The sequence below is a fragment of the Primulina tabacum genome, chromosome 14, assembly GCF_025594145.1.
Source record: "Primulina tabacum isolate GXHZ01 chromosome 14, ASM2559414v2, whole genome shotgun sequence".
NCBI lineage: Eukaryota > Viridiplantae > Streptophyta > Magnoliopsida > Lamiales > Gesneriaceae > Primulina > Primulina tabacum.
Genome location: NC_134563.1, coordinates 31,982,422 through 32,007,732, shown reverse-complemented (window position 1 = coordinate 32,007,732; position 25,311 = coordinate 31,982,422). Strand labels below are relative to the sequence as shown.

General features: G+C 34.3%; 3 protein-coding genes across 5 annotated transcripts; 2 read left to right on the top strand and 1 right to left on the bottom strand.

The window, feature by feature from the left end:
* Positions 1 to 201: 201 nt before the first annotated feature.
* On the top strand, positions 202 to 5,161 carry LOC142525325 (multiple C2 domain and transmembrane region protein 7-like). Its single transcript, XM_075629585.1, is given in 3 exon segments — positions 202 to 412; positions 1,970 to 2,188; positions 2,190 to 5,161. Coding segments are annotated over 2 exon segments (3,021 nt in total). The 5' UTR covers positions 202 to 412; positions 1,970 to 2,029; the 3' UTR covers positions 5,052 to 5,161.
* A 1,168-nt stretch (positions 5,162 to 6,329) lies between these two features.
* Positions 6,330 to 8,896, top strand: LOC142525076 (putative phospholipid hydroperoxide glutathione peroxidase). The gene is made up of 6 exons (XM_075629247.1): positions 6,330 to 6,619; positions 7,312 to 7,388; positions 7,831 to 7,892; positions 8,124 to 8,242; positions 8,395 to 8,562; positions 8,649 to 8,896. The coding sequence occupies exons 1-6, from the start codon at positions 6,338 to 6,340 to the stop codon at positions 8,679 to 8,681; spliced, it is 741 nt and encodes a 246-aa protein (XP_075485362.1). The 5' UTR covers positions 6,330 to 6,337; the 3' UTR covers positions 8,682 to 8,896.
* A 9,684-nt stretch (positions 8,897 to 18,580) lies between these two features.
* LOC142524853 (uncharacterized) lies at positions 18,581 to 23,934 on the bottom strand. Of its 3 annotated transcripts, none has more exons than XM_075628986.1 (6): positions 23,775 to 23,934; positions 23,366 to 23,425; positions 19,497 to 20,843; positions 19,343 to 19,411; positions 19,062 to 19,260; positions 18,582 to 18,927 (listed from the first exon to the last, which is right to left on the bottom strand). In XM_075628986.1, exons 2-6 carry the CDS (start codon positions 23,366 to 23,368, stop codon positions 18,854 to 18,856), a joined length of 1,692 nt encoding a protein of 563 aa, XP_075485101.1. In that variant the 5' UTR covers positions 23,369 to 23,425; positions 23,775 to 23,934; the 3' UTR covers positions 18,582 to 18,853. The 3 variants fall into 3 exon arrangements, with proteins under 3 accessions (XP_075485100.1, XP_075485101.1, XP_075485102.1); XM_075628987.1 differs by having other exon boundaries at positions 19,497 to 20,804; XM_075628985.1 differs by lacking the exons at positions 23,366 to 23,425; positions 23,775 to 23,934 and having other exon boundaries at positions 18,581 to 18,927; positions 19,497 to 21,121.
* Between the last annotated feature and the right edge of the window lie 1,377 nt (positions 23,935 to 25,311).

The window sequence follows — 25,311 nt, the reverse complement described above, 5'->3', positions numbered from 1 at the left end:
TAAATTATATATTTGACCATCATAAAGTTTTTTCTTTAAAAAAAAAAAGAAAAGAAAGAAAGAAAAAGTGTATTTTCCTGTAACTATTCCTCCATCGTCCACCTGTTATGCCATTGATGACCGTAATTTTCCTTTGCACAGAAACGATGATTTAAAGTTCAAAGCCCCACCCACCCAACCCCAGTATCTCCTCTGCCACCCTTCTCGATTAATCTTACATACATTTCAGTGCTGTGCTTTTGCTGCATTTATCTGTTTCTTTCTTACCCTCTGCATTTTTCTTGATTTGTGAAACCAACACCACCCCGCCCTCTTTTTTTTTCCTTTTTGTTTCTTTATGGTTCTCGGTTGAAGGGGTAGATTTTGTGTCGGTAGATAATTGCTGAAGGGCTGTTTGCAGATACAAATACTGGTATTTCTTTCAGAACACAGGAAATGTTTTTCCAAATTTTTAAAATTTCTTGAATTCTTTGGTTTTTGGCGTCTTTCTTTTCTTTTTTTACTTGAAAAAGTTCTTTTTTTGACATAAAACACCGATTTGTGTTGAAATTTTAGAAGACTTCGATGAGCTTTTTGTTTCTGGTAAAAGATTAATCTTTCCAGTCTTTTCACGCACAACACACATTTGTGCGTCTCTCTTGTCTTGGGCAACGTAAATTTCATTTAGCTGCTTTAGATTACGTTTATCTTAATTTTTTTAATAACCTTTTCATATCTAAGTTTTAATGATTTTAAAAAAAGTGGTGTCTTTTTGCTCGTCAAAGTACTTTGGCTTACCTTTTTGTAATTATATTATGTTATTTTATATTTATACTTATTAATTATTATGTATTGATGTCTATATTATGCCTTCTCTCTTTAGTTCCTTTGTGGAGTATATGCAGTTTAGACTCGAATGTGACTAAAGTATATGCATCTTTCTTTTTCTTAAGCAAACTTTAGTTTTGTAATTTCAAGAATTCTTTGTTCAAGTACACGGATCTCTCCACGAGGTACACACACGAGCACATGAAACAGTTGACCCAATTTTTTCCTTCTTCTAAATAAAGAAAATAGAAAAAATAAAAAAAATACACCAAGTTGTTGCCACCCAATTTCTCTTGAAAAAAGTAGAGTTCTTGTGTTGCATTGTCAGTTAGAGTTTAGTAATATCCCTGAAGTGTATTTTGTGAAAATTTTAAGAAAAGATAGGTGGACTTTTCAATGAACGTGATTTCATTTCTTGTCTGTATTACCTGTCAATCTTTGTTTTAATAATGATTGCTACTTTAGCTTGTGGGCCGTAATGCATGATTCTGTCAAATCCATTCTCAAAGACAAAATTTTGATTTTGATCTGCACTAAAATAATATTTGTTCAAGCTAGATCTGTTCATGTGCCATAAACTATTGTTTTTGTTACTCTGATCTGTTTCTTTTTCTAATAAAGTTGGATCCAATTTGGTACCATTCCCCTCCGAGTGACCCGAGAGTTGGACTTTAATTAAGGTTATATATTTTAAGGTTGTAGGTGGAATGGGTTTATGAACAGAAAATCTCGTCTCTGTCCTTTTGCTAATAATCTGAGAACATGTAGCATTTTCTGATTCATAGTAAATGAATTTCTTGATTGTCTTGAAAGCTCGATAACAATACTATGTCATCACTTTCTTTGATGTTTACTCGCAATGCTCTTGCGTTGCAGCTCATTTTATGAAGTTTATTTCTGCGAATTTTGTCCCATTTCTTCTTCATGCGACTTGAAATCTTAGTTCGAGAGGTGGGTTGTGACGCAGCATTTAATCAAAGTTTTACGGCAAAAAATGTTGGTTTTGCTGTGCTTAAATTTGTATTACTCGTAGATTTGTCCTTTGGGTATCATGTGAATGCTTTTTCTTGGCTTTTTCTGGCATAATTTTTCTTCTTTTGTTCAACGACAGTCATAAACTTGCTATATGAGATCCAATTGTTTTTCTTTGTTGTTGTTGTAGCTATCAGGACCTGGAACCTCATTCTTCGGATAGTGATTTTCTCGTAGACAACATACTACAATGACTATGGGTGACCTGAAGATAGGAGTTGATGTGGTTGGTGCTCAAAACCTTTTACCCAAACACGGACAGGGTTCATCTAGTTCCTTTGTGGAGCTTTGCTTCGATGGTCAAAAGTATCGTACAAGTATCAAGGAAAAAGATCTCAATCCGGTGTGGAACTGAGAGTTTTTTCTTCAATATGACTGATCCATCTGCCCTCAACTGTCTTACTCTTGATGCTTGCATCTACAATAATGTGAAAGCAGCTCAAACTCGGTCCTTTCTTGGAAAAGTAAGCATCAATGGGACTTCCTTCGTTCCCTATTCTGACGCGGTTGTCTTGCAGTATCCTTTGGAAAAGCGCAGTATCTTTTCTCGCGTTCGTGGGGAGCTAGGACTGAGAGTTTATGTCACAGATGATCCATCTATAAAGTCATCTGCTCCTGTTTCTGAAGTCGAGGAAACTCAAGTGCCCCCGGAACAGGTTGCTAAAGCTATCTCTAATTCAAGTCAAAATTTTAAATCGGAGGCAAGACACACATTTCATCATCTCCCGAAGCGAGAAAAGTCAGAACCGCAGGATCATGCTCAGGCATTTTCAGTTCCTTATCAAACAGCTAAATATGTGGCAGACGAGATGAAGGCTGCGGAACAACAGCCTTCAACCCTTGTTCGGGTTCAATCAACGTCATTGGCACAACCGGTCGATTATTCGCTTAAGGAAACAAGTCCTTTTCTTGGAGGAGGACGAGTTGTTGGGGGACGTGTGATTCAGACAGATAGGACAGCTGCTGGTACTTACGATCTTGTTGAAAAAATGCACTTCCTTTTTGTCAGGGTTGTTAAGGCTCGTGACCTTCCTGCTATGGATGTCACTGGGAGTTTGGATCCGTATGTGGAGGTGAAAATAGGAAATTTTAAAGGTGTTACCAAGCACATTGAGAAACAGCAAAATCCATTGTGGAATGTTGTTTTCGCCTTCTCACGGGAGCGGATGCAAGCATCTGTGCTTGAAGTAGTTGTCAAGGATAAAGATCTCATGAAAGATGACTTTGTTGGCTTTATCAGATTCAACCTCAATGAGGTCCCAATGCGTGTTCCACCCGATAGTCCTCTGGCTCCTGAGTGGTATCGACTCCAAGACAAGAAGGGAGAGAAGACAAAGGGTGAGTTGATGCTTGCGGTTTGGATCGGTACTCAAGCAGATGAGGCCTTTCCTGATGCATGTCACTCTGATGCAGCTACACCAATCGACAGCTCAGCTGCTGCATCTGCTCTCATACGTTCAAAAGTCTATCATTCACCGCGCTTGTGGTATGTCCGGGTAAATGTCGTTGAAGCCCAGGACTTAGTACCATTGGAGAAGACTCGATTTCCAGATGCTTATGTTAAGGCACAGATAGGCAATCAAGTTATGAGAACGAAGCCGGTTCCGGCACGAAATTTCAACCCTCTATGGAACGAGGATCTGTTTTTTGTAGCTGCGGAACCTTTTGAAGACCATCTTGTTCTGACGGTCGAGGATCGCGTGGCTCCGGGGAAAGATGAAACAATCGGGAGGGTCATTATACCATTGAGTATGGTTGAAAAACGTGCTGATGATCGCGTCATTCATTCTCATTGGTTTAATCTTGATCAGCCTGTCGTCGTGGATGTTGATCAACTCAAGAAAGATAAATTCTCTAGTAAACTCCATCTCCGGGTTTGTTTAGACGGAGGCTACCATGTTCTTGACGAGTCAACTCATTACAGCAGCGACCTTCGGCCCACAGCAAAACCACTTTGGAAGCCTCCAGTAGGGATCTTGGAACTTGGTGTGTTGAACGCTGTTGGGCTTCACCCTATGAAAACTCGGGATGGAAAGGGCACTTCGGATACATATTGTGTGGCAAAATACGGGCACAAATGGATCCGAACCCGTACTGTTGTTGACAACCTTTCTCCGAAATACAATGAGCAGTATACATGGGAAGTATTTGATCCAGCAACTGTCCTGACAGTCGGTGTCTTCGACAACAGCCAATTAGGCGAAAAGGGTCCGAATGGAAACAAGGACTTGAAAATTGGAAAGGTTCGTATTCGAATTTCAACACTAGAAACGGGTAGAGTTTACACACATTTTTATCCACTGCTAGTTCTCCACCCTACCGGTATCAAGAAAATGGGAGAGTTGCATTTGGCATTACGATTCTCGTCAACTTCTTTCGTAAACATGCTCTATGTTTACTCACGACCACTACTTCCGAAAATGCACTACATAAGGCCTTTCACGGTCATGCAATTAGACATGCTACGCCACCAAGCTGTCAACATAGTGGCCACAAGGTTGGGTCGAGCCGAGCCCCCACTTAGGAAAGAGGTCGTAGAATACATGTCTGAGTCTGATGTCGACTCACACCTCTGGAGCATGCGCCGAAGCAAAGCCAACTTCTTCCGACTAATGTCGGTCTTCTCATGCTTGTTTTCTGTAGGGAAATGGCTCGCCGAAATCTGTATTTGGAAAAACCCAGTGACAACCGTGCTCGTGCATGTTCTATACCTCATGCTCGTCTCCTTTCCCGAGTTGATCCTACCTACAATTTTCCTCTACATGTTTCTGATAGGAATATGGAACTTCCGGTATAGACCAAGATATCCACCCCACATGAACACCAAAATCTCACAGGCCGAGGCGGTTCATCCTGATGAACTCGATGAAGAGTTTGACACATTCCCGACGAGTAAAAATCCAGATCTTGTCCGGATGAGATATGATCGACTGAGGAGCGTTGCTGGGAGGATTCAGACCGTTGTTGGGGACATTGCAACTCAAGGCGAGCGATGCCAATCTTTGCTAAGCTGGAGGGATCCTCGGGCCACGGCTATCTTTGTTACTTTCTGCCTCATCGCAGCTTCAGTTTTGTACGTGACGCCATTTCAGGTAATTGCAGCATTGACAGGTTTGTACATGATGAGGCACCCGCGGTTCCGGTACCGATTGCCTTCCGTGCCCGTGAACTTCTTCAGGCGACTTCCGGCTAGGACCGATAGCATGTTGTAAACTATGTTATGTTGGTTTTGGACATTATTTTGGATTGGGACATGTTTTAGGTGTATGTAATATGACTTTTTAATATGTTATGAGTTGGGCTTCAATTTAATTAAAATAAATTTAACCTTGTGAAAAAAAAAATCTGTACATATAAATATATCTGAAATGTCAAAATTATCTTTATATTTTATTTGAAAAATAATTTCAAAAATTACAAAAATTTGTGTCAACAGTCTCAAGGATCGTATTTTGTGAGACATATTTTTTATTTGGATTATCCATGAATAAATATTATTTTTTATGTTAAGAGTATTATTTTTTACTATGAATATTGGTAAAGTTAACCTGTTTCACAGATAAAAATTTATGAAATTGTCTCACAAAAGACATATTCTTCGAAAATACACTTAACATAGTTTTATCATTTTAAATATGTTTTGTAACTCAATATGTGAATTGGAACTTTTCAACAAAGAAATAAACTTTTATGAGAAAGGACACAAAATTTTAAAGGAAAACAAATATTAATTTCCACCACCAAATTAATTTGCATCACTATAGAAGAATATTATCCTTCTTATCCAATATTCTGCAATTATGTATTTAATTTGTTTCTAGATGACACGTTTGCACCCCCAATTTACATATGTCCACTTATAACAAATTGCATTTTTGATTCTTTTTTCTTTTCTTTTTTTTAAAAAAATAATTTTTAATGTGTGTTTTCTAGGTATCTCTATATTTTAATTTTCTATATGATATTATAGTATTATAATCTTATACTATTGTGTCATTTTTTTTTTGGTATTTTGTTTATTTTATTTTTTGTTTTTTAAATTTATCATTTGAAAATTGGGATCAATCTCTTACTAATTTTCATAATTATGGCATGATCTTGCTTAAATATAAACAATTCAAATTACAATACATAATAATATTATTATGGTATTATTTGTCTTTTATATAAAAAAAGCACAAAAATTTTTTTGAGTCGTTTTGTGAGACTATTTTGTTTGGATCGTCTACCAAAAAATATTATTTTTATATCAAAAATATTATTTTTATTATAAATATGAATATAACCGTCTAATAATATATATACTAAAAAAAATTATACAGATACACCATATATAATATAATAATTTCAAAAAATTCCGAATCACGTGCACATGCTCGGAGGCCATACTTCCACGTTACTCTAATTTTCACCGTGACACGTGCCAATACAGAATCAAATTACCACCCCATATTTATTCTCCATTTTCCTTTGGATTTTATATATATGCTCGATCATTATGCTCTCTCTCTCAAACCGGGTTTTGAACAATCTAAACAAATTCGTTGGACCTTTGAGTTCTTTGTTGATTCTTGGGAAAACCCATTTCGGTTCACTGCGTATTTCGATTCCTCTTCCTCTTCCTCTTCCTTCTAAGCCATACGAAGCTAGATTTGTGAGTACTTCAGCTTTCTCGGGTGTGATTAATTCAAGAAAATCTTTGTTTCTAGGCGCGAGAGCAGATCACACAATGGCCAGCCAGTCAGCCGCGCCTCAATCAGTTCACGACTTCACTGTTAAGGTACCTCTATTTCATCTCTCTAATTTTTAAATTAAGTGGATGATTTTATTATAGGCGTATCCTTTATTGTTGATCGTAGTCAATTTTGTTTCTTTAATTTTAGTGTGAATGATTTGTTATTGTTTTTTTTTTTTGTGATATTGGAATTTCTGCCAAATTTCTTTTTCTTGGAGAGGGGAATTTAGGGATTTGTTTGGTGTGATTGAAAAAATCTTGTATCAGGTTATGCCGACATTTTAGTGGTTGAATTAAAGTGATTGCTTGTAATTTGGAAGAAAGAAGAGCATGAGCTTGATCTTGTCTGGCTGAACAGCCTCAAGATCTCAAATATCATCTGTAATGTTAGATATGATTTTAAAATTTTAATAGGATACGAATTTAATCTTAGGAGAATAAAAGTTTCACACCCACAAATGTGTTTAGAGTCGGTTGAAATTAATATTTTTGACATAAAAATAATATTTGGTTGGATCATGTCTCTACCTTTACATGCAACTGGTAGTATTATTTTTGAAAAAAAAAATATTTTTCATTGGTTTGTCGAAGATTTGGTTAAAACAAAATTGATCCACAGGATCACATGAGTTTTTTTTAACTGATACCTGGATCAAATTAGATGATCCTTTCCTACAATTAGCTCCTGCTTTCCCTTTTGGTTCCATTTTTTCGTTGATAATGGTGGGTGGTTGCAGGATATTAAAGGAAATGATGTTGATTTAAGCATCTACAAGGGAAAGGTCCTGCTTATTGTCAATGTGGCCTCGCAGTGGTATGCGCATACCCCTTTCTATGTTGTACTAATGAATTATTTTTAGAATTGGAGTGTAGGAAAGGAATTCTTCTATGCTACTTTGCATGCTTGGGATGGCACCTTGACTTGTGCTCGATGTTTAGGCAGGCCCTTTCAAATAATGTTATTGGGAAGTCGTGTTGAGTTTTGTTTTTCTTATTTGGTTGTCATGCTTGATCCATAGATACAAATTGTTGATCCTAGATAGTCACGTATATGTCAATAGTATACTTACCCGCATGTTGGCTTCTAGTATCTAAATATTTACTATGATAAACAAGAGAGGTTTTTTCTGATTTTCAAGCTTTTGTGCACCATTTGAGAATGAGCATTTCAATTTTGTTTCTGTTTTGACTCAGTAGTGCATCTGTTTACATTCTGATGAAAATGTTGATGTGATTTCGTTCCTAATCCTGTGCAGTGGCCTGACTAGCGGAAATTACACCGAGTTGGCCCAGTTGTATGGGAAATACAAGGATCAAGGTCTGATATTTGTGTCTTATTCTTTTAATTTTTATTGTCGCACTTTGTACTTGGAGGTGACGAAATTACTCCTGCTGTTTGAGGCTTGAAAAGCTTTGTAGCATTATGTCTTGCAACAAATGAGTATTTGAAGCTCGCCTTGTTTGAGTTTAATTTTCTTCCATAATTTGTGTAATTTTCTGGAGGAAAATCCCTGGTGACTACTCTATGATAAGTCTCCATTATGTGCAGGTTTGGAGATATTGGCTTTTCCATGCAATCAGTTTAACTCACAAGAGCCTGGCACCAATGAAGAAATTCAAGAGTTTGCTTGCACTCGCTTCAAGGCTGAGTATCCCATTTTCGACAAGGTAACAATTTTAACATAGCTGGTTTCCTTTAGGAGGTCTTTTCCAACTTAAAACACTTCTTTGATTTGTGAAATGTTTCCTTATCCCCGAGTTGGCCGAGCCGTTTCAACATAGTTGTAGAAGAAACTTTACCTGTCATGTCAAACATATAGGTCGACGTGAACGGTCCCGCAGCTGCCCCATTATACAAGTTCCTAAAGTCAAGCAAAGGTAGCCTTCTTGGGGACGGTATCAAATGGAACTTTGCAAAATTTCTTGTCGATAAAGAGGGTCATGTCGTTGATCGTTTCTTACCCACCACCTCTCCCCTCAGCATAGAGGTAAAGAAATTTAGTTTCTGCTTTGTGGTGTTGCCTCGTTTACAATCCCGATAGCTTAAAAATTCCTCGATCCCGTGACTTTGCAGAAGGATATTAAAAAGCTTCTGGAGAAGGCATAAACACTGCTGTTTTCGGGTTCGTTTGGCATCGATGAATAAAAATCCCATTTGAGGATGGATTCTAAATAAAATGTCGTGAGTTCTTGTTGGAGTTCGCAAGTGTTTAAGATGCATTTTTAATATGAAGTGATGTGAGACCTTTTATGCCATGTAAATGTATCAGTATTACATCTGTTCTGCCCCTGATGTTTACCTGAGATTTTACTGTTCTGTAATTGACTTTCTATGGTATTTTGTATGCTAATAATAATTTTATGGCACGTCGCTCTATAGAAACCAGTAAAATATTTAAAGAATACACGATCCATTCAAAAAGTCCTTAAACTACTACCCACTGAGAATTCAAAAATGCCTCTATTAATATAAACCAGTACCAGAAAAGATGAATGCGCTGCTGCATGCGATGGGATACCTGAGTGGTATGCTTGACAAGCGAAACGCAAGGTATTTGACAACAAAATTTATTTGCATGACATTATAACTTGAGGGAGGAAGAAAAGATATTTAACAAGAAAGTGAGATAATTTGAAATACATATTTTGGAATGTATTGTATCAAATTGATCGTAAAACAGGAAAGCAATTTTCAATTATACAATATCAGAGATTCGGGGATTGTGTTTACTGTTCATATTTAATATTAATCAGAATAATAGAAGTTTAATTTGTACTAGTTAATTTACCTACGCAATTTTTTTTTGTCATTATCGATGAACCAAAGTTTAATTTGATAATTTATGGAGTGACTAAATTGATATTTGAATGGTTGAAATAAAAAAAATAAAAATAAAAATGCGTGGAAATTTTAAAAAAAATAACAAAAAACAAAAGTGGAATTTTAGTAACATATAAGGGTAAAACTGGAAGAAAAAGTTGGTATCCTCTTAGGTAGTTACTTTCATATGCTCAACCTTAATAAAATAGAATAAATATTATGATTTGAGAATGAATTGAAGAAGAAAGTCTCGGCCACTCCTCTTTCAATTTTTTTGGACATGTATTATTTCATATGCGTAGTGGAAGTTATTGGAAAAAAAAACTATTCCCTCCAATAAAGAATCGAATGAAACATTTGAATTCATTTGGATCAGGTCACCCCTAAGGCACGATTTGTTAACCCATTTTGTTATCTTCTACGTCTCTCACTCGCATATGAGGACTATAAATATTTTTTTTCCTCTTAAATTGATCATAATCATAGATACCACTAATTTCAAACAAGCAAATTGATCGTTTGACAATCGAGCATATTAATTAAGAGCTCGTAGTCATATGGCAGTTAAGGATATATAGCAACTCAATTCAATAATGCATATGAAGACATTCAACTCTCTATACCCTAGATTTTTTTTACTACGTTTATCAATGTATCTTTTGTCCCAAAGAAAAATAAAATAAAATATTATACTTGAATCCAAACAATTTATATGTTTTGGTATTCACAATCATGTTCTAACAACTAAGTTAAACATAATTAGTAGACTTGTGAATACAAAACAAATACCAAATTGAATATTTCTTCCAACTATAATTATTTCAATATTTATTTTAGCTACTTTATTTGACATATACTGCATTACCGAATCATCCATAATTATTCGTAGCAGGATAAATAAAAACACTAACAGGTGATCTTGGTCTATGTGCATTGTCTGATCAGATGAGATCTCCCACGCTTCACTCATCTAGGCTCCTCTATCCATGTATAGACTGAGAACTACACCCAACGACTCTCAACACGTCGTGAATCAAATAGACGCTTCCCAGATGATGAAGATGAAGATGAACCCTTCTAAAGTTTAAATGGTTGTCTGTGCAGTCTCAATGACTCCTGAGTCCGCTCTGATAATCATCCCTGATCCCATACTCTTGCATCACTAACTCAGTCATCTCAATCATTGTCACTGCATCCTCAAATGATATTGGGTTGTTTGATTTTACACGATCAAACAACTCTAACTTCAACCATATCAAGAAATGCATCATCTTAGCATGAGCATTCATATGAATATCAACATGTGTCACATATTTCAACAAAGTAAAATACTGAGACTCATACTCAACAACAGACATACTACCTTGTTTGAACTCCTCAAATTCTGTCTATTTCTTTTGTCCGACTCCTATAGAAAAGTATTTATCAAATAAATGAGATCGAAACACATCCCAATCAACAGTACGACCATGGGCTCTCAATCTAGCCTCAGTAGTCTTCCACCACAACAGTACATTCATCGAAAGCTGAAATGTAGCCAATCATAACCAAGCAGACGTAAGACACAAATAAGTCACAAAAATCTGCTATATCCCCTCAATCCACTCCTCCGCTCGTTCCACGGTCTCAGAGCTATTAAATCTCGGCGAAAGATAATTACTAAGCTTTGTCAAACTCAACTCACCAGGCAATAAAATATGCTTTGTAGGTGTCTGTACCATATGAAGAGGTGGCAATAGATTCACCAGCCTAAACCCATTGTCAACTTCATTCATTTCCTCATGTGGATGTACATGTTCCCTAGCTTCCATCAAATTGTTAATCATAAAATTTAACAATTACAATCCAATCATCATCATCACATCTTTCGCCCAAAAATACACGCAGCTAAATAATAATCAACCAGACCAAGAAATCATCAACAACACGTCAAAAGCACAGATACAAGCATATAATATCATCTTCCAACTCAATCATCACAAACCCAACTCATAATCATCACATGCATCTAACATATGCTCTGATACCACCAAGTGTGACATCTCAAGTCTCGCCACGTAATTATAAAATATGTGACGTAATATGCATAAAAATATTTATTTCTACTACATAATAATATAATGCATATACGATCAAACAGTGTAGTCAACACACTATTTATAACATTATATAAGAGATAATATAATAATTATCTCTCTATTACTGCGACAAAAAACATCAACAATATGTCGTTTTCCTACTAATGTAACATGTCGCTCCCCTGATACCGCAACAAACAACGTACATCGCTCCCCTACTATTGAGACATGTTGCTCCTATACTACCGCAACAAACAACATCATTGCCCAATAACCGGCCATCAACAATAATAAGTAACAACACACAAAATATCAATCACTCATTCCCGATGATTTATCCTCATTCAACATAATAGTATTCGTCAATACTAAACAATAACAATATATGTTTGTACGTCAACACATACCTGATAATCGATTATATATAAAATTTGTTTATTTATTTGATCCTCAGGCTTGTGATATTTCTAAATAACTCAACAACAATTATCATATCATTGTCACTGTATCAACACAATCATAAGAGCCTCAATGTACAACATCAAATAACTCAACAACAATTAATTCAACAAAAATATAAAACTCGGTTATAAATTTTTATCATCACGATACTAATATCAAATACACCAAATAACTTAAAATAATATAATATATCAAAACATCCGCTAAGCTATGAAAACTTCATACAAAATATATCATATGTCTCGTAGACTCCGAATAAATAATTTGATTTAACAACAACAAACAAACAATGCCCCAATTTTGATTTAACGATTAAAATTTCTTGTTATAATAAATTAAGAATAATTCCAAATAACGCAACTATAATCTTCTATCATACAATATTCAAAAATATTCAATTTCAATGCTTTAACAATTTATCAGATTTATTCGAAAAAATTGATGAATTCCAAATATTTCCAAAAATATTAAATGTATTCCTTTAATCGAATACCGTGTGTCAACGATTCCAGAACTGAAGTCGGTTCGTTGATTAGATAAACTATTGAGTCGCAAGATCGAAAAGAAAAATTGAAACCATATTTATATCTCTTTCGCTCGTCTGCTATAACTTTATATCGGTAAATGAAATTATTGAATTCATTCATCTACTTACTTTTCAAATTTACTTTTTTTAATATTACATTATATTTAACATTTTCAAAACAATATATCCATTTGAACTAGTCAAACAATCAAATTTACCAAAAAATCAAAAACAAAACTTCTATATCTTTGAATTTTCTATTTCATCTCTAATTTTCAAATTATTTGGACTTTATATGTCAAGATATGACATATATCGTTATTTTAACACCGTTTTTAGTAACCTCGTAATCTAAATCAACAAATTATGGTATTTATTTCAGTGCATTACAAACACCCCTACACCATTTGGAAATCTGGCGAGTTCAAGTATATTGATAATATTGTTGGAGTATTGTTTTCTCATATCCAAAATGCATCAATTTTTTTTTTAAAAAATTGACGTTTTAAATGTTCTTGGGCATCATACGATTTAAATTATTAATAGAGTGTTTAGATTTGATTTATCTTTACGTTTAAGTATACTTGACACTAAACCACCCTCGATTAGCAGAGTTAGCCATTCTTATAAATCTTACAAACTTTCAGCAACCTTATAATTAAGTTCATGATCAGAAACTTTGTTACTCGTGTAGATTGCACTATAAATCCACGTGAAATTTGCGTTAAGATAATCGATCACCGAAAATAGCAGGATTCCGACAGAACTACGACGACAGGCAGACAACGTGGTGGTTGAAGGGAGGTGATCAGCCTAGACCCTCTAAGGGTAGACGGAAATTTCTCTCGTGTCGAGAGATAAAATCAATAGCTTGTTGTAGATTTTCTTGTTTTGCGTTGTATTAATCACATGTTATCAACTTTTTAATAACTTGTATTTATTAAACACAGTTTTTCAACCAATCGGGATTTTTCTTGAATCAAGATTCTATATTTTCATTATTAAAACTCTCATGTTGTATTTTCATTCTTGATAATACCTGATATATAAATAATTATCAACTCTTGATCATACATGATATAATATAATAAAATAATAATTATTTAGTCAATTCATTAATTAATTTTAGACACCTTCTAGAATATTTCATGAGAAACTTATATAGTCGTCATTACTAATCAATTATTATTTAATTAGAATATTCTAAACTCACTAATTAAATAATTGTGAACTCATATAATCCCGATTGACGATCAGATAGCACCGATGTATTAAGAGTACAAATTTTGTTAATATAATGAAAAATGAAAATTTTGAAGTTACATTTTTTTCCAATTGCCAGCTTTGTAAACTTCTTCGCTAATTTTGGCAGTTGCAGTCACCTAACTTAATTAACATTTAAGCTAATTTTCACAACTTTCAATAATGAAATCTAATTATAAACTTATTTATAAGCAACACGTTGGATATCCATCAAATTACATTCGTCAAATTCAACCTCTCGAATTTGACTTTCTCAACGAGAACATGGAATCCAATACTTGTATGACTCTGAATAGTTCAAAGATATAGCTAGATGTAGGTTTAAAACTTCATGTAATTCACAAAACATTTGTTTTTATGCTCACTTACCTTAATTTAGCCTCATTTTTTCATCAACCTCTTGATGAAGAACGTCACAACTTAAGTCTGATTACACCTATCGGATCATGGTAAGAGCCTTTTGTAGTTTTTCTCCACAATCTCTCCTAGGTATCACTTATATTTCATGTAAAAATCAGTAACTTATGATTAGCATACAGTACGGTCACTTCAACTCGTATATCCTGACCGAATATGCAATCATTGGTACATCGAGAGTTGCAAATGAATTCAATAATGATATGATGGATCTTTAAGCAATAATAGTGACATGATATGTGCAACTAAAGAAACATATTTATATAATTCATGTGTCTTACTCTGAAACTACATGCATAATTTATTAGGTTAATTATTTTAATTTATTTAAAAGAATTAAATGATGAATTCAACATGTTTAATTTATTTTAAATATTTATATGTTTATTTTTATGAGATTTAAATGCATTTCTTAAGTTTGAGTTTTTCAGGCAAATATTTGATGCTTGGCCGGGGATATGAGACTGGAGGTGATTTAGGCGATAAAATTAAATGTTATATTTTATTTTAAGTTAAGAAATTATTTATTTTTAATTATTATGATATATAGCATTTTAAGGTTAAATTTAATTTATTAGATGAATTAAAATATTTTAAGCATTTTTTTGCAATTTTCGAAAATTAGGAGTTAATTCTTTAACTTATGGTTTATTATTTTATAAATTTTGTGGGCTTAATTATTTAGCCTAATTAGTAGTTTAGCCATTTAATTAAGTTGATTAAAATTTAAAAAAATAAAGAAGAAAGAAAACAAAAAAAACTCATGCACACACATATACTTATACTTTTGCACACACTAAAACTAACCTAAAAAGCTAGGGTTGTGTCTCCCTTGAGCGGCAACCTCTTGAGCACTAATCCTAGCAATATTCTAGAAATTTTGGTGAGTTTTTGTCAAGAAAAACGTCGAGGAATCGTCCTCTGTTCATACTCCACGTATTCTCGTGCCGGTATTCGTTTATTCGAGCATTTAGATACAAAAGCATGTTCTAAACCTTTCTTGACGCATCGATCATGTCATATATGTGTATTTGATGTAAAACATGCAAGAAAAACATTGATTATATGTGCAAAGTTTGATGGGTTATGATTTAAACGATTTATGAAAATTTTGAGTAGCAAAACCCGTCATTTGTTGTGATTTTGATTCATGCTGTTTATAGGTACGTTTCCTGGAAACGTCTTCGATATATGATTTGTAGTACTCTGTAATACTTTCGATTTGATAGCAATTCGTAATTTTCTAATAACAAACGAGGAAGATATGATTTTTATCATAAAACCACTCAAGCTGGAAAAAATTCAGTGTCGCAAAACCTGTCATCCTCTGTTATTTCGATTTCTGCGATTTATAGGTTGGATTTCTAATTTTCAATATATGATTTATAGCACTCTGTGTGATATTCGATTCGATAGAAAACTCGTAAATTTTTGTAATAAATGAGAGAGATGTGATTTATATCGTAAAATAACTCAAGCTGTGAAAATTTGTGCATGTTCTTCATGTTTTCTCAAGTTTTTGGTTGCAGGATTCGTTGGGATCTCCTGGATATTTTTTGATGTGTTTGGCTATGATTAAGGGTGTGTTTAGATGTTGCTAAGTGAACTGGTAGGGGCTGGAAGTGGTCTGGTACAACAGGAACCGCGGGATGAAGTTTTGCGCAGGTTACGTGATGTAGGGGCTGTTCTTGGGTTTGATCGTGCGACTCACTGTATGGCTTGACCAGGGCTCTTGGCTATGGTCTGGAGCTTGTCTTAGGGTACTAGGATGAGTCTTGTGGTGGTAGTTCATGGGATGGATGGTCGGGGAGAAGGCTGGAACCAACAACGTGCACTATGCACAGATTGAGTCTCATGAAAGAGCTGTCACGGTTTTGGCTTGTTGGAGGCTTGGGATGCAGGTCTGGTCTGGAAAGGGCTGGGTCTAAGGGCCGAGTCTAGGGTCTAATTAGGGTGTTGGCTAAGTATGGTTCGAGTCCCGAGTCGTTTGGTAAGTCGTAAGCTATTTTAATTAATTCAAGAATCATACGCGTCCGAGTGCATCTTTGAGACTGTGTTTAATTAGTTAATTTTGAGGTTGAGGCAGCATGTCCAGAGCGTTCCAACAAAGTCCAAGACGTTTGTAAGTATGATTGACGTACAAAAATATTTTTATTTTGGAGGTACGTGATTTGTCTTGTGGCCATCCGATAAAGCATGAATAGGGATTTATGATTACGGGATTGGAAAGCGGTAAAGCATGACCGAGGACCTCTCCACCCGGTAAATTATGACCGAAGATTTATGTATGTGGTAATGGACATCCGGTCGAAAGGCTGTGGTGATCTCTGTCATCTAGTACTGTGGTTTAGTCTGATCAGACGATTTATATTATGGGCCACTTGCTTTGAAAAATATTTCTATGCAAAATTATGTATGATTATGTATGATATGATGTAATCACTTTTATGTAAATGTTTATGCAGCTATGGCACGTCTATACTTATGTATACTCAGCTTTTACTTCGTACGCACTACTTTCAAATGCATGAATTTCATTAAGTATTACTTGCTATTTGTGATTTATGCATGTTGAGTCTTTAGGCTCACTAGACTTGATCGATGCAGATGATAATGCTTTTGAGGAGGCCAGAAGTGCTGACCAGTGAGCTTGTTCGGACCGTGTAGTGTAAACCTGAGGACCGCTATTATTATGAAAGGAGTTATGCACGTTAAACATTTTTTACTCTGATTTTATTGATTCACGTTTTGTTGGCAACCAAGTATTTTTTTATGCTCGTTTTCGAATAATGCTTTTTTTCAGTTGTTATGAATGATATTTTTATGCCCTAGAAATATTTTTGTACTTAGACTAATTTCAAGAATTTAGTCAAATATTTTATTTCATTCAGAATGCGAGGGTTTACTATTTAAATAAAAAAAATTATTTTTCCGCAAATTTTAAAGTAATATTAGTTATTTTAGCACGTGATGTTACATAAATCATCAGATCACATATGATATCAACATCCGTGGGTGAGCGGTGAATCACCGACTAGAATACATTGGCTCTTACATATTTCAAAACTACACTCAACCTCGCCACTTGATGACCCTCAATGGAGTCGGTAAAAAAATAAAAGTATATACTAGTATGCAGAGCTTTCATGTTGTCCTGGGTCTATAGACTAATATTGTACAACTATAGCCACATACTATTCCACTCAATAAATAATAATCACTTGGAAAGTTCGAGTGAGGATTATTCAGTATCTCATCAAATGAGCACACATCTGGATGAATGAACATTTCAATGCCCTTACCAATGAAACGTGACGTTTACATCACATATACTTGTCTCAAGCTCGAGCGATCTTTATCCTTGGTTTAGGCTGCTAAATCGACTATGAATGAATTTATAATACTCAATATACTTCTTAATAAATTTAATGATCCACTACATTCATGGATCTTATGGTATTTATAGTATATCCAATGACTTTATCTATACAGCTTGCATTGATATACAAATAAAATAAATGTCATAATTGGATAAAATCGTAAAATATTATTAAAATAAATATTTTTTTACATAAGAGGTAATAAAACTCATTACATAAGTTGAACTTGCTGGACATCTACTCTAATAAATATCTCACAAGTTAATTATCAAAATGACTAGCAGAAAAACAGTTAGAAAGAAAACTCAATTTGCTACAAGTCATAAAACTAGTTCGGATGTTATCTATATTAACCGGACGTTGTCGGCTATTGTATCTATGTTATCCAGCTTGATCTTGCAGCGTCTAGTTAGCATAGATAACATCCGAACTAGTCTAGCCGACCTAAAATATGACTTGTAGCGACTTGATTTTTCTTTTTAATCATTTTGTCCGATGATCATTTTGAACACTGGTCTATGAGTTAGCATCAAAAATTTCAATTAGCCAGATTTTTAACTGGCGCAGAAAATGTTCGTACAACTTTTATAAAAGATTAAGATATAAGATACTTATTTAATTTTTATAAGGGAGAAGTGAGAATTTTCGCTATTTCACATAAAGCTTAATTAAAAAACTCAAAAATCTTCATAAGAAATATTTGAAAATCGATAACATGTAAAGATGAAGAAACTTAATTATATATTATTCTATTTTGCTTTCAAAATATCATTTTAAACTTTGGGCACATCTGTTTGCCCATGTAATTCCATGTACAGGTACTTCAAAAAGCACACGTAATACATATAAAACCCCGTTAATTTGAGGGTTTTAGCAACAAGTTTATATATATACCTTTTATACTGTCAATTCTTATAAATAATCGCCTCAAAACTTTTGTATGAACATCTATATTATAGAAATATATAGTTTATTCTTTCACAGAAAAAATACTTACTAATTTCTCACACTCAAAATATATTAAGCAACTCAAAATATCAATTCGAACATGGCCACATCAGCTTCACAAGAAATCTGGGAAGAAACAGTACTCTTCATAGCCGCAAATCATATGCACATGATACAGACTGCAATCAAGTAATTTGTCTTTTGGTAATAACCTTATTCCTGTTCCAAACCGATAGTTTTTTTGTAAATAGTTGAAAAACTTGTATGAAAAAAGTTCCCGATCAGCATTAACATAAATAAAATCTAGTTTTCCAGACAAGTTGTATGTTTCCTATGATCATATCCACCAGCTATACGAGCAATCAAGAGTGGAGAAATAACATGTCAAGATGGCATGATTGCATCGGTCTTCGAATGACCCCGTTGAAGATAGCGAGTAGTGGCTTCTTTATATGATGCTGAGATGGAATATAAATAAACAAGCAGACATTATTTCAAGTAGATAATGATTAAATTCATGTTTGTAGTTGGAGTAGTAAAAAGAAAGATTTATCGTTCCCTAAAGCATGGATGAAGGAAAAAATGGCTTCACCTTTCCAAATTTCGAATTTCTTCTGGTTTATCATGGAACCGGTCACGTTTTGAATCACATCAAAGAGCATCTCCCGCGGGGTATACTTCAGTTCTTGGGCCACAGCATAGACGGTCTTCCCATTCTCAAAATAAATATGATTATTCGGGTGTTTGGTCTTGCAACCAGCATGGCTCTCAAATTCATAAGCATTTTGCACCTGCACGCATAGGTTTAGTGGGAAAAAGAAAGCTTCTTAAAAAACCGCAATGCATTCTTATTTATAAACATAACACAGATACCTTAACAAGCTTGCACTCCTGGCAACCGCATAGATAATGAGTTCCATTTACCACTCCTCGAAGCGTCATCTGCACACACATACTAATCTTCGGTCAACATAAACAAGCCTTGAATAGAAAGGCAGAGAATGATATCAGAATCAGAATTTTTTACCTCCCTTGACCATGAAACATACTTCACTGGAACCCCGTCGAGTATGCCAGTTGATAATAAACTTTTTACATTTGCAGGGAAATTATTTCGTGATGTTCTTTTAGTTGCCTTCTTTTCCTTATTCTTTTGTGCACCATCTATCTTTGAAGATGATGCAGAGATAACATTCAAACTTTGGTGACGCACCTGATCTCTATCTCCCAATGCTCCTGAAGATTGAAATGGCAATACGGCACAACTGCTTACGAGCCCACCTGAGGAATCATTCTCCCCAGCATTTTCATGTAAACCTTGGAAAGGTGTGGTAGTTTGTTCACTGTTTCTTTGGTCGTCACTCAATGGTAAGGGACTAGAATTTTCAGTGTGGAAATTGATCCTTGGGGATGGGACAACAGCTTCTCGATGATCCTGATATGAAGTCATTGATCTGATGGCATTGAGTTCCTTACTACTAGACAAAGTTGGATACAATGCTTCATTCGGACAATTGAAGAAAGGATATATTGTGAAGAAGTTCCCATGGCAGTAGTTGTGAGTAGGACAAACAGACATGAAATTGACATTTTCCTTTTGATACCAATTCAACATTGCAGTAGTATTGTAATTTCCTCCGTCGAAAGCGTGACCAGTATAAGGCATAATGTTATTTACCCAGTTATTGTATTGATTATCAAGAATATAACTGCCATCTCTTTCGCTAGAGGCCTGTCCAAGCGAATAAATATAATTTTCTGTCCTACTAAAAGAAGGATTGACTATAAGAGGACCTCCATGGAACGCGCTATAAGTATGTTCAAAAGACATGCCATTTTCCAACCTTGGTTCATTCTCTTTTTGAAGGCAGAACGAGTTCTCCACCAATTCAGGGGAGCGATTTTCTGAGATCTTGACCTCCTTAACTTTAACTCTTCTAACTCCAGTTTTCAGACACAAAGGATCTTCAAAGGAACGATGCATGGATAAAATATCGGCCAAATCATTTCCAAGTTGATCCTCAGAATCCTTTGTCTTAATGTTCAGAGAAGAGGAATCAATGGAGGGAACATTCTTGTCAGAAGCATCTGAAATCCCAACAGGCTTGGGGATGAAGAGGCCATCACCTATCTGACCTTCAGGGTGATAATTGGAAGCATCATGCCGTAAAGGATCATTCAAAATTGCTTCTTTCGAAGCTGCTTCAATGTTAACAGATTCTACAGCTTGCTTCTTGTTGTATAATAGTTCTTGCTTCGAGGCATCCATAGACATTTGATGACCTCTCTTTTGGTTAATTCCAGTAGAAGGTTCATGACTCATCTCACTTTTAGCCTGAGAATCAGAGCCATTGAGAATCCAACTACCAATTTTCTGAAAAGACTTCCAACACCATTTGAGCATTCAAAGACTAATGCGGTACATTGTTCAAAATGAGGTTTAGCAACCTTCTACCACATGTATCATTTTTCGAGGGTTCGAGGATGGAAAACATAATGGGAAGAATTGGAAAGTGAGTTTTTTTGGTAGGGGATCCTATTTTTAGAAACGGAAAACGAAAAAAAAACAAAAAGAAAAAGAAATACACACACTAATCCCTTTCTTAAAACTGTCAGTTGGAAAGTTGGTAAGAATTATATGAACAGCAGAGTCATCCAAGGATGTACTAAATCAGATGATGGTGGAGATGGAAGAAGAAACTTACCAAATAACTAAAAAGATGGAAAAAAATGCATAATGTAAGCTATACGTAAATTCCATGGCAAAGACTGAACTCGGATCTATAAGTATATCACTATTAAATGAATTCATGCTTCAACAAACCAATATTCCTTGTAGATAATTGAGTAAAAAAATTGGAGCAAGAAGGAAGACAATGAAGAGCCAATGACAATGGTAGAGGAGAACAAGGACAATGAAGAACAAAAACAATTCTATAAGTGTTATTTTTAAAAAAGGTAAATTAACAATTACATAAACAAAATAATAGAATAACACTATAACAAATTTGGAAACAAAAAACTCAGCAAGTATAATATTTCAAAACAAATTAGATGTATGATATTATTTATTAAGTACACCAATTTGCATTTTGACCAACGGATTATGAAGCAGAAAGTTTAATTATTTTCCTAGTCCACCCTTCTTCGAGGTAGTCAACATACTAACACTAAAGCCGAGAAGTGTGCAATAGCTTCCTCCTTTTTGGTAATTTTTTAGGTGCACCATAATAAATACAAGAGGAGAACAGATTTTCCAAAGTAACATTTACAAACAAATACGCACATTAGCAAAACAAATTTGATGCACATTAATTAAATTCGATATTTTTTCAGAGGACCCCATACTAATAGTGTGCTTAAATAGCAAATATTTAGTATAAATCCTAGACTTGTCCCCCTGCATCATTGACCCGTCATTGCATAAGTAAAAAAAGCGTACTCCTACAAAGAAAACCATGTGCAATCATGTAGTTTTGTACCGATAAACGCTCCATCAATGCTTAGATGGAGCAGTTCATAGTTCAAATTAGATCATATAACCCCTACAAGCTTCAGGGAAGGAAAACGAAGTGCAACAAAAAATGTTTTCGTAAAACATGAACCTGTCCCCAGTAACAACTCAATCTGTATAGTATGCTAGAATGCTATGCAAACATATATCACTCTGTATTTTACAAAATCTATAAATGTTAACATTTTCACTTAAAAGTTCCAACACTATTTTTGAAGTAGATATGGCTTAATGAAAAAATTTTCTTTGAATTTGTCCCTAGTTTCTTTGACAGACCATGAGTTTTTCTCTCACACGCTAAAGATATGCTTGAGGAATGAGATATACAACAGATTTTTTCTGCACATATGCACTGCATCTTTATGTGCACTCAAAAGCACGAGTTCAAAATGAATCCAACATTATCCAAAGATGATTCAATAAATATTTATTTATCTCCCTTTTCCGTGTCACTAGCAACGGTAGTTCATTTTTATTTTGATACAAAAGAAAACAAATTAAGGTTCATTCAGCTTCAGCAGTAAATGCACCACATTGGAATTTATATCCACCATTTTAGTTATTTTGTCGTTTTTCGTGTTAGATGTCCGTTTGCCACGTGATGTATGGTTAGTAAATGATGATAGGAATACAGAGCCAGCGACAAACAAGAAAAAAATAATATAAGAAACCGTTATCCCGCAAGTGCACTAAAATGTAGAAAGACTTGAAAAAAGTAAATTCTAAACATCTTATTGCAAGATCCTACCATGTTGCCCAATTATTTTGTGATCAAATGTCGTTAATTTGTTTCTCTTTAAACATACGGGCACGTTCATGTGCATATTAATGCAGCATAATCACGTGTATATTTTCCTACATGAAAGAGGACACATGAAAACTCAGACACACACACAAAATCAAATAGTCTATGAGTGAATCAAGCTGATGATCAACTTCTCTTTGAATGATGTTTCATAAACAATGAATCATCCAAAATATCAAACACAGGTTTTTTTTATGAAAGGAAATGCAGGCTTTTACTAATAAAGCGAACCGAATTTTTGTAAGAGAATTATATTCGACTACCAAAACAAAACTATTCGACCAACCAGAAAGCATCATATAAAGCACAAGTATATACATACATCTTATGTGCACAGATACATATTAAAATTCAACAAGCATATTGGCACAAAACAAATAAAGGTTGAGAAAACGAAGGAATGCTGTATTGCTGTTAGTGAATTCAGTTAAATTTAAATTAACTTAGTAAATGAGCAGCCGTGAAAATGTGATGTCATGATATATAATGCACACAACACAATTCCAAACAACAAGAAAACCGAAATCGTTAATATCAAAGTTGCATTCATCTCACTGAAACCAGAATTAGAGCTTACCATCTTGCACTGTAGCCTCAGTATAAATCTCAACCCGCTCGATCAATTCCCCCGCTGTATCTGTATCGGCCATGCACGAAGAACAATACACAAATAAATCAGACGACGTTAGAAAACCGAACAGCGTAAATTCGATCGTAAATCATAAACGGATGCAGAAAAAAAAAACAAAAGACAAAAATAAATCGTCAATTCCCTCCAAAACACACACCATTTCCACCTAGCAACTCAATTTTACACCATGAAATCGTTCCTCCATCCAGAAATGCATTCACATCTACAAGCATGCATTGGTCAAACTTGTTCAGAATTGATCGAGATGAAGTTCATCCCAGACCCCACTAATTTCAGCAGCGCTCAACAATCAGGTGAAAATTCAAAGTCGGGGATTAAGAAAGATTAGTTATACCTTCGCCGGAGAACAACAATCGCTGAGCTTCCGACGGGTTTTCCGGCAAAGATGAAATCTTTATGATCAATTTTTATTACTTTTATGTTTTCCTTGGATTAAAATATATACAATTCAAGCATTTCATTACTGATACTAAATTGTTCGCAAAATGCGGAAAGAAAACTGTAGGACTTTGAGACCTGAGAGCGGAATTCAAGCGGTTTTATACTGAGACAGTGGATTCCGTACGGTTCGGTGTAGGTGCTCCAGTATTCTTACATGAAAACACGTGTAATAATAAGGAAAATGACTACCATTTACTGAGCTGGAAAATTACACAAGAACACGTGTGATAATATAAAAATATATTATTTTAGTAAATTAAAAATCTTAAAATCTAAATATACATTTGAATAAATAATATACATTAATTGAATTAATTTTTTTTTTTGGGGATATTTTCAAATATTTTCCTTGCTTTTAAAAAAAGCATATAGGTTAAAAAAAAGTTTGTTATATTACAAAAACCTCTTTTAAAATTGTCTTTAAAAGAAAAATAAAGCGAAATCAATTTGATGCTCAAATATAATCGTGAAAAGGAAAATTTTTTTTACCGCTGATGTCTTTTTTCTTTCAAATGCAACTACTAATCTAAACACCATATTTTTGGCAAAATCATTTTTTTCTAGAAAAACATATTTTTTTTAATAAAAGCTTCTTGGCAAAAACTTGTGTGAGACGGTCTCACGAATCGTATTTTGTGAGACGGATATCTTATTTGGTCATTCATGAAAAGTATTATTTTTTATGCTAAGATTATTACTTTTTATTGTGAATATCGGTAGAGTTGACCCGTCTCACATATAAAGATTCGTGAGACCGTCTCATAAAAGACCTACTCAAGCTTCTTTATCCAAACTATAATTCATAAATGCACAAAAAAATTTATTTTTATTTTTTTACATTTTTCAAATTTTTCCTTTTTTTAGTTAGAGCTTTAAAAAAATTAAACATATGTCGAATAGCGCGGTTTTAAATTAAAACATTAAGCTTATTTTTATGCATACTTTTTGCATCCAAACAGATTATACATCGAGCGTAAGCTCTCGACTATTCTAAATTTCGACTATATATCGAAACAAGGTTAAATACATTAAAATTTATAACAATAAAAAAAGTTGAAGGAAATTTTTTTTTAAAACCCAATTAGTGAGTTGGATTTGTTTTATTTCCTTCTGAAAATCAGAGAAGAGATTACATTAATGATAAGAGATAAGAAAGAGATGTAAGAAGATTATGTATTCAGTATTCACAAACTCCATTATGAATGGGATAAATAACCAACAAAAAGAGAGTCATATATAAAGCACATCTTAGGTCACGTTTTTTGTGTTTCCAATGAGGGCACATTTGTTACAGATTTTGTCGATTTATTTGAGGATGATTATATGTTTTCTATGATTTTAGTAATTGTGAAAGCATGTCGTGATACTGAAATCTGACAAACAAGAAACAGAATCACATCTGTAACACTAACCATGTATATCGATGCGGC

Coding starts and splice junctions, on each gene's coding strand:
- LOC142524853 (XM_075628985.1), bottom strand. CDS start 20,873: ATGCTCAAATGGTGTTGGAAGTCTTTTCAGAAAATTGGTAGTTGGATT. Junction 19,412..19,496: donor ATGTTTCATGGTCAAGGGAG/GTAAAAAATTCT, acceptor ATGTGTGTGCAG/ATGACGCTTCGAGGAGTGGT. Junction 19,261..19,342: donor AGGAGTGCAAGCTTGTTAAG/GTATCTGTGTTA, acceptor CTATGCGTGCAG/GTGCAAAATGCTTATGAATT.
- LOC142525076 (XM_075629247.1), top strand. CDS start 6,338: ATGCTCTCTCTCTCAAACCGGGTTTTGAACAATCTAAACAAATTCGTT. Junction 6,620..7,311: donor TTCACGACTTCACTGTTAAG/GTACCTCTATTT, acceptor GGGTGGTTGCAG/GATATTAAAGGAAATGATGT. Junction 8,563..8,648: donor CCTCTCCCCTCAGCATAGAG/GTAAAGAAATTT, acceptor GTGACTTTGCAG/AAGGATATTAAAAAGCTTCT.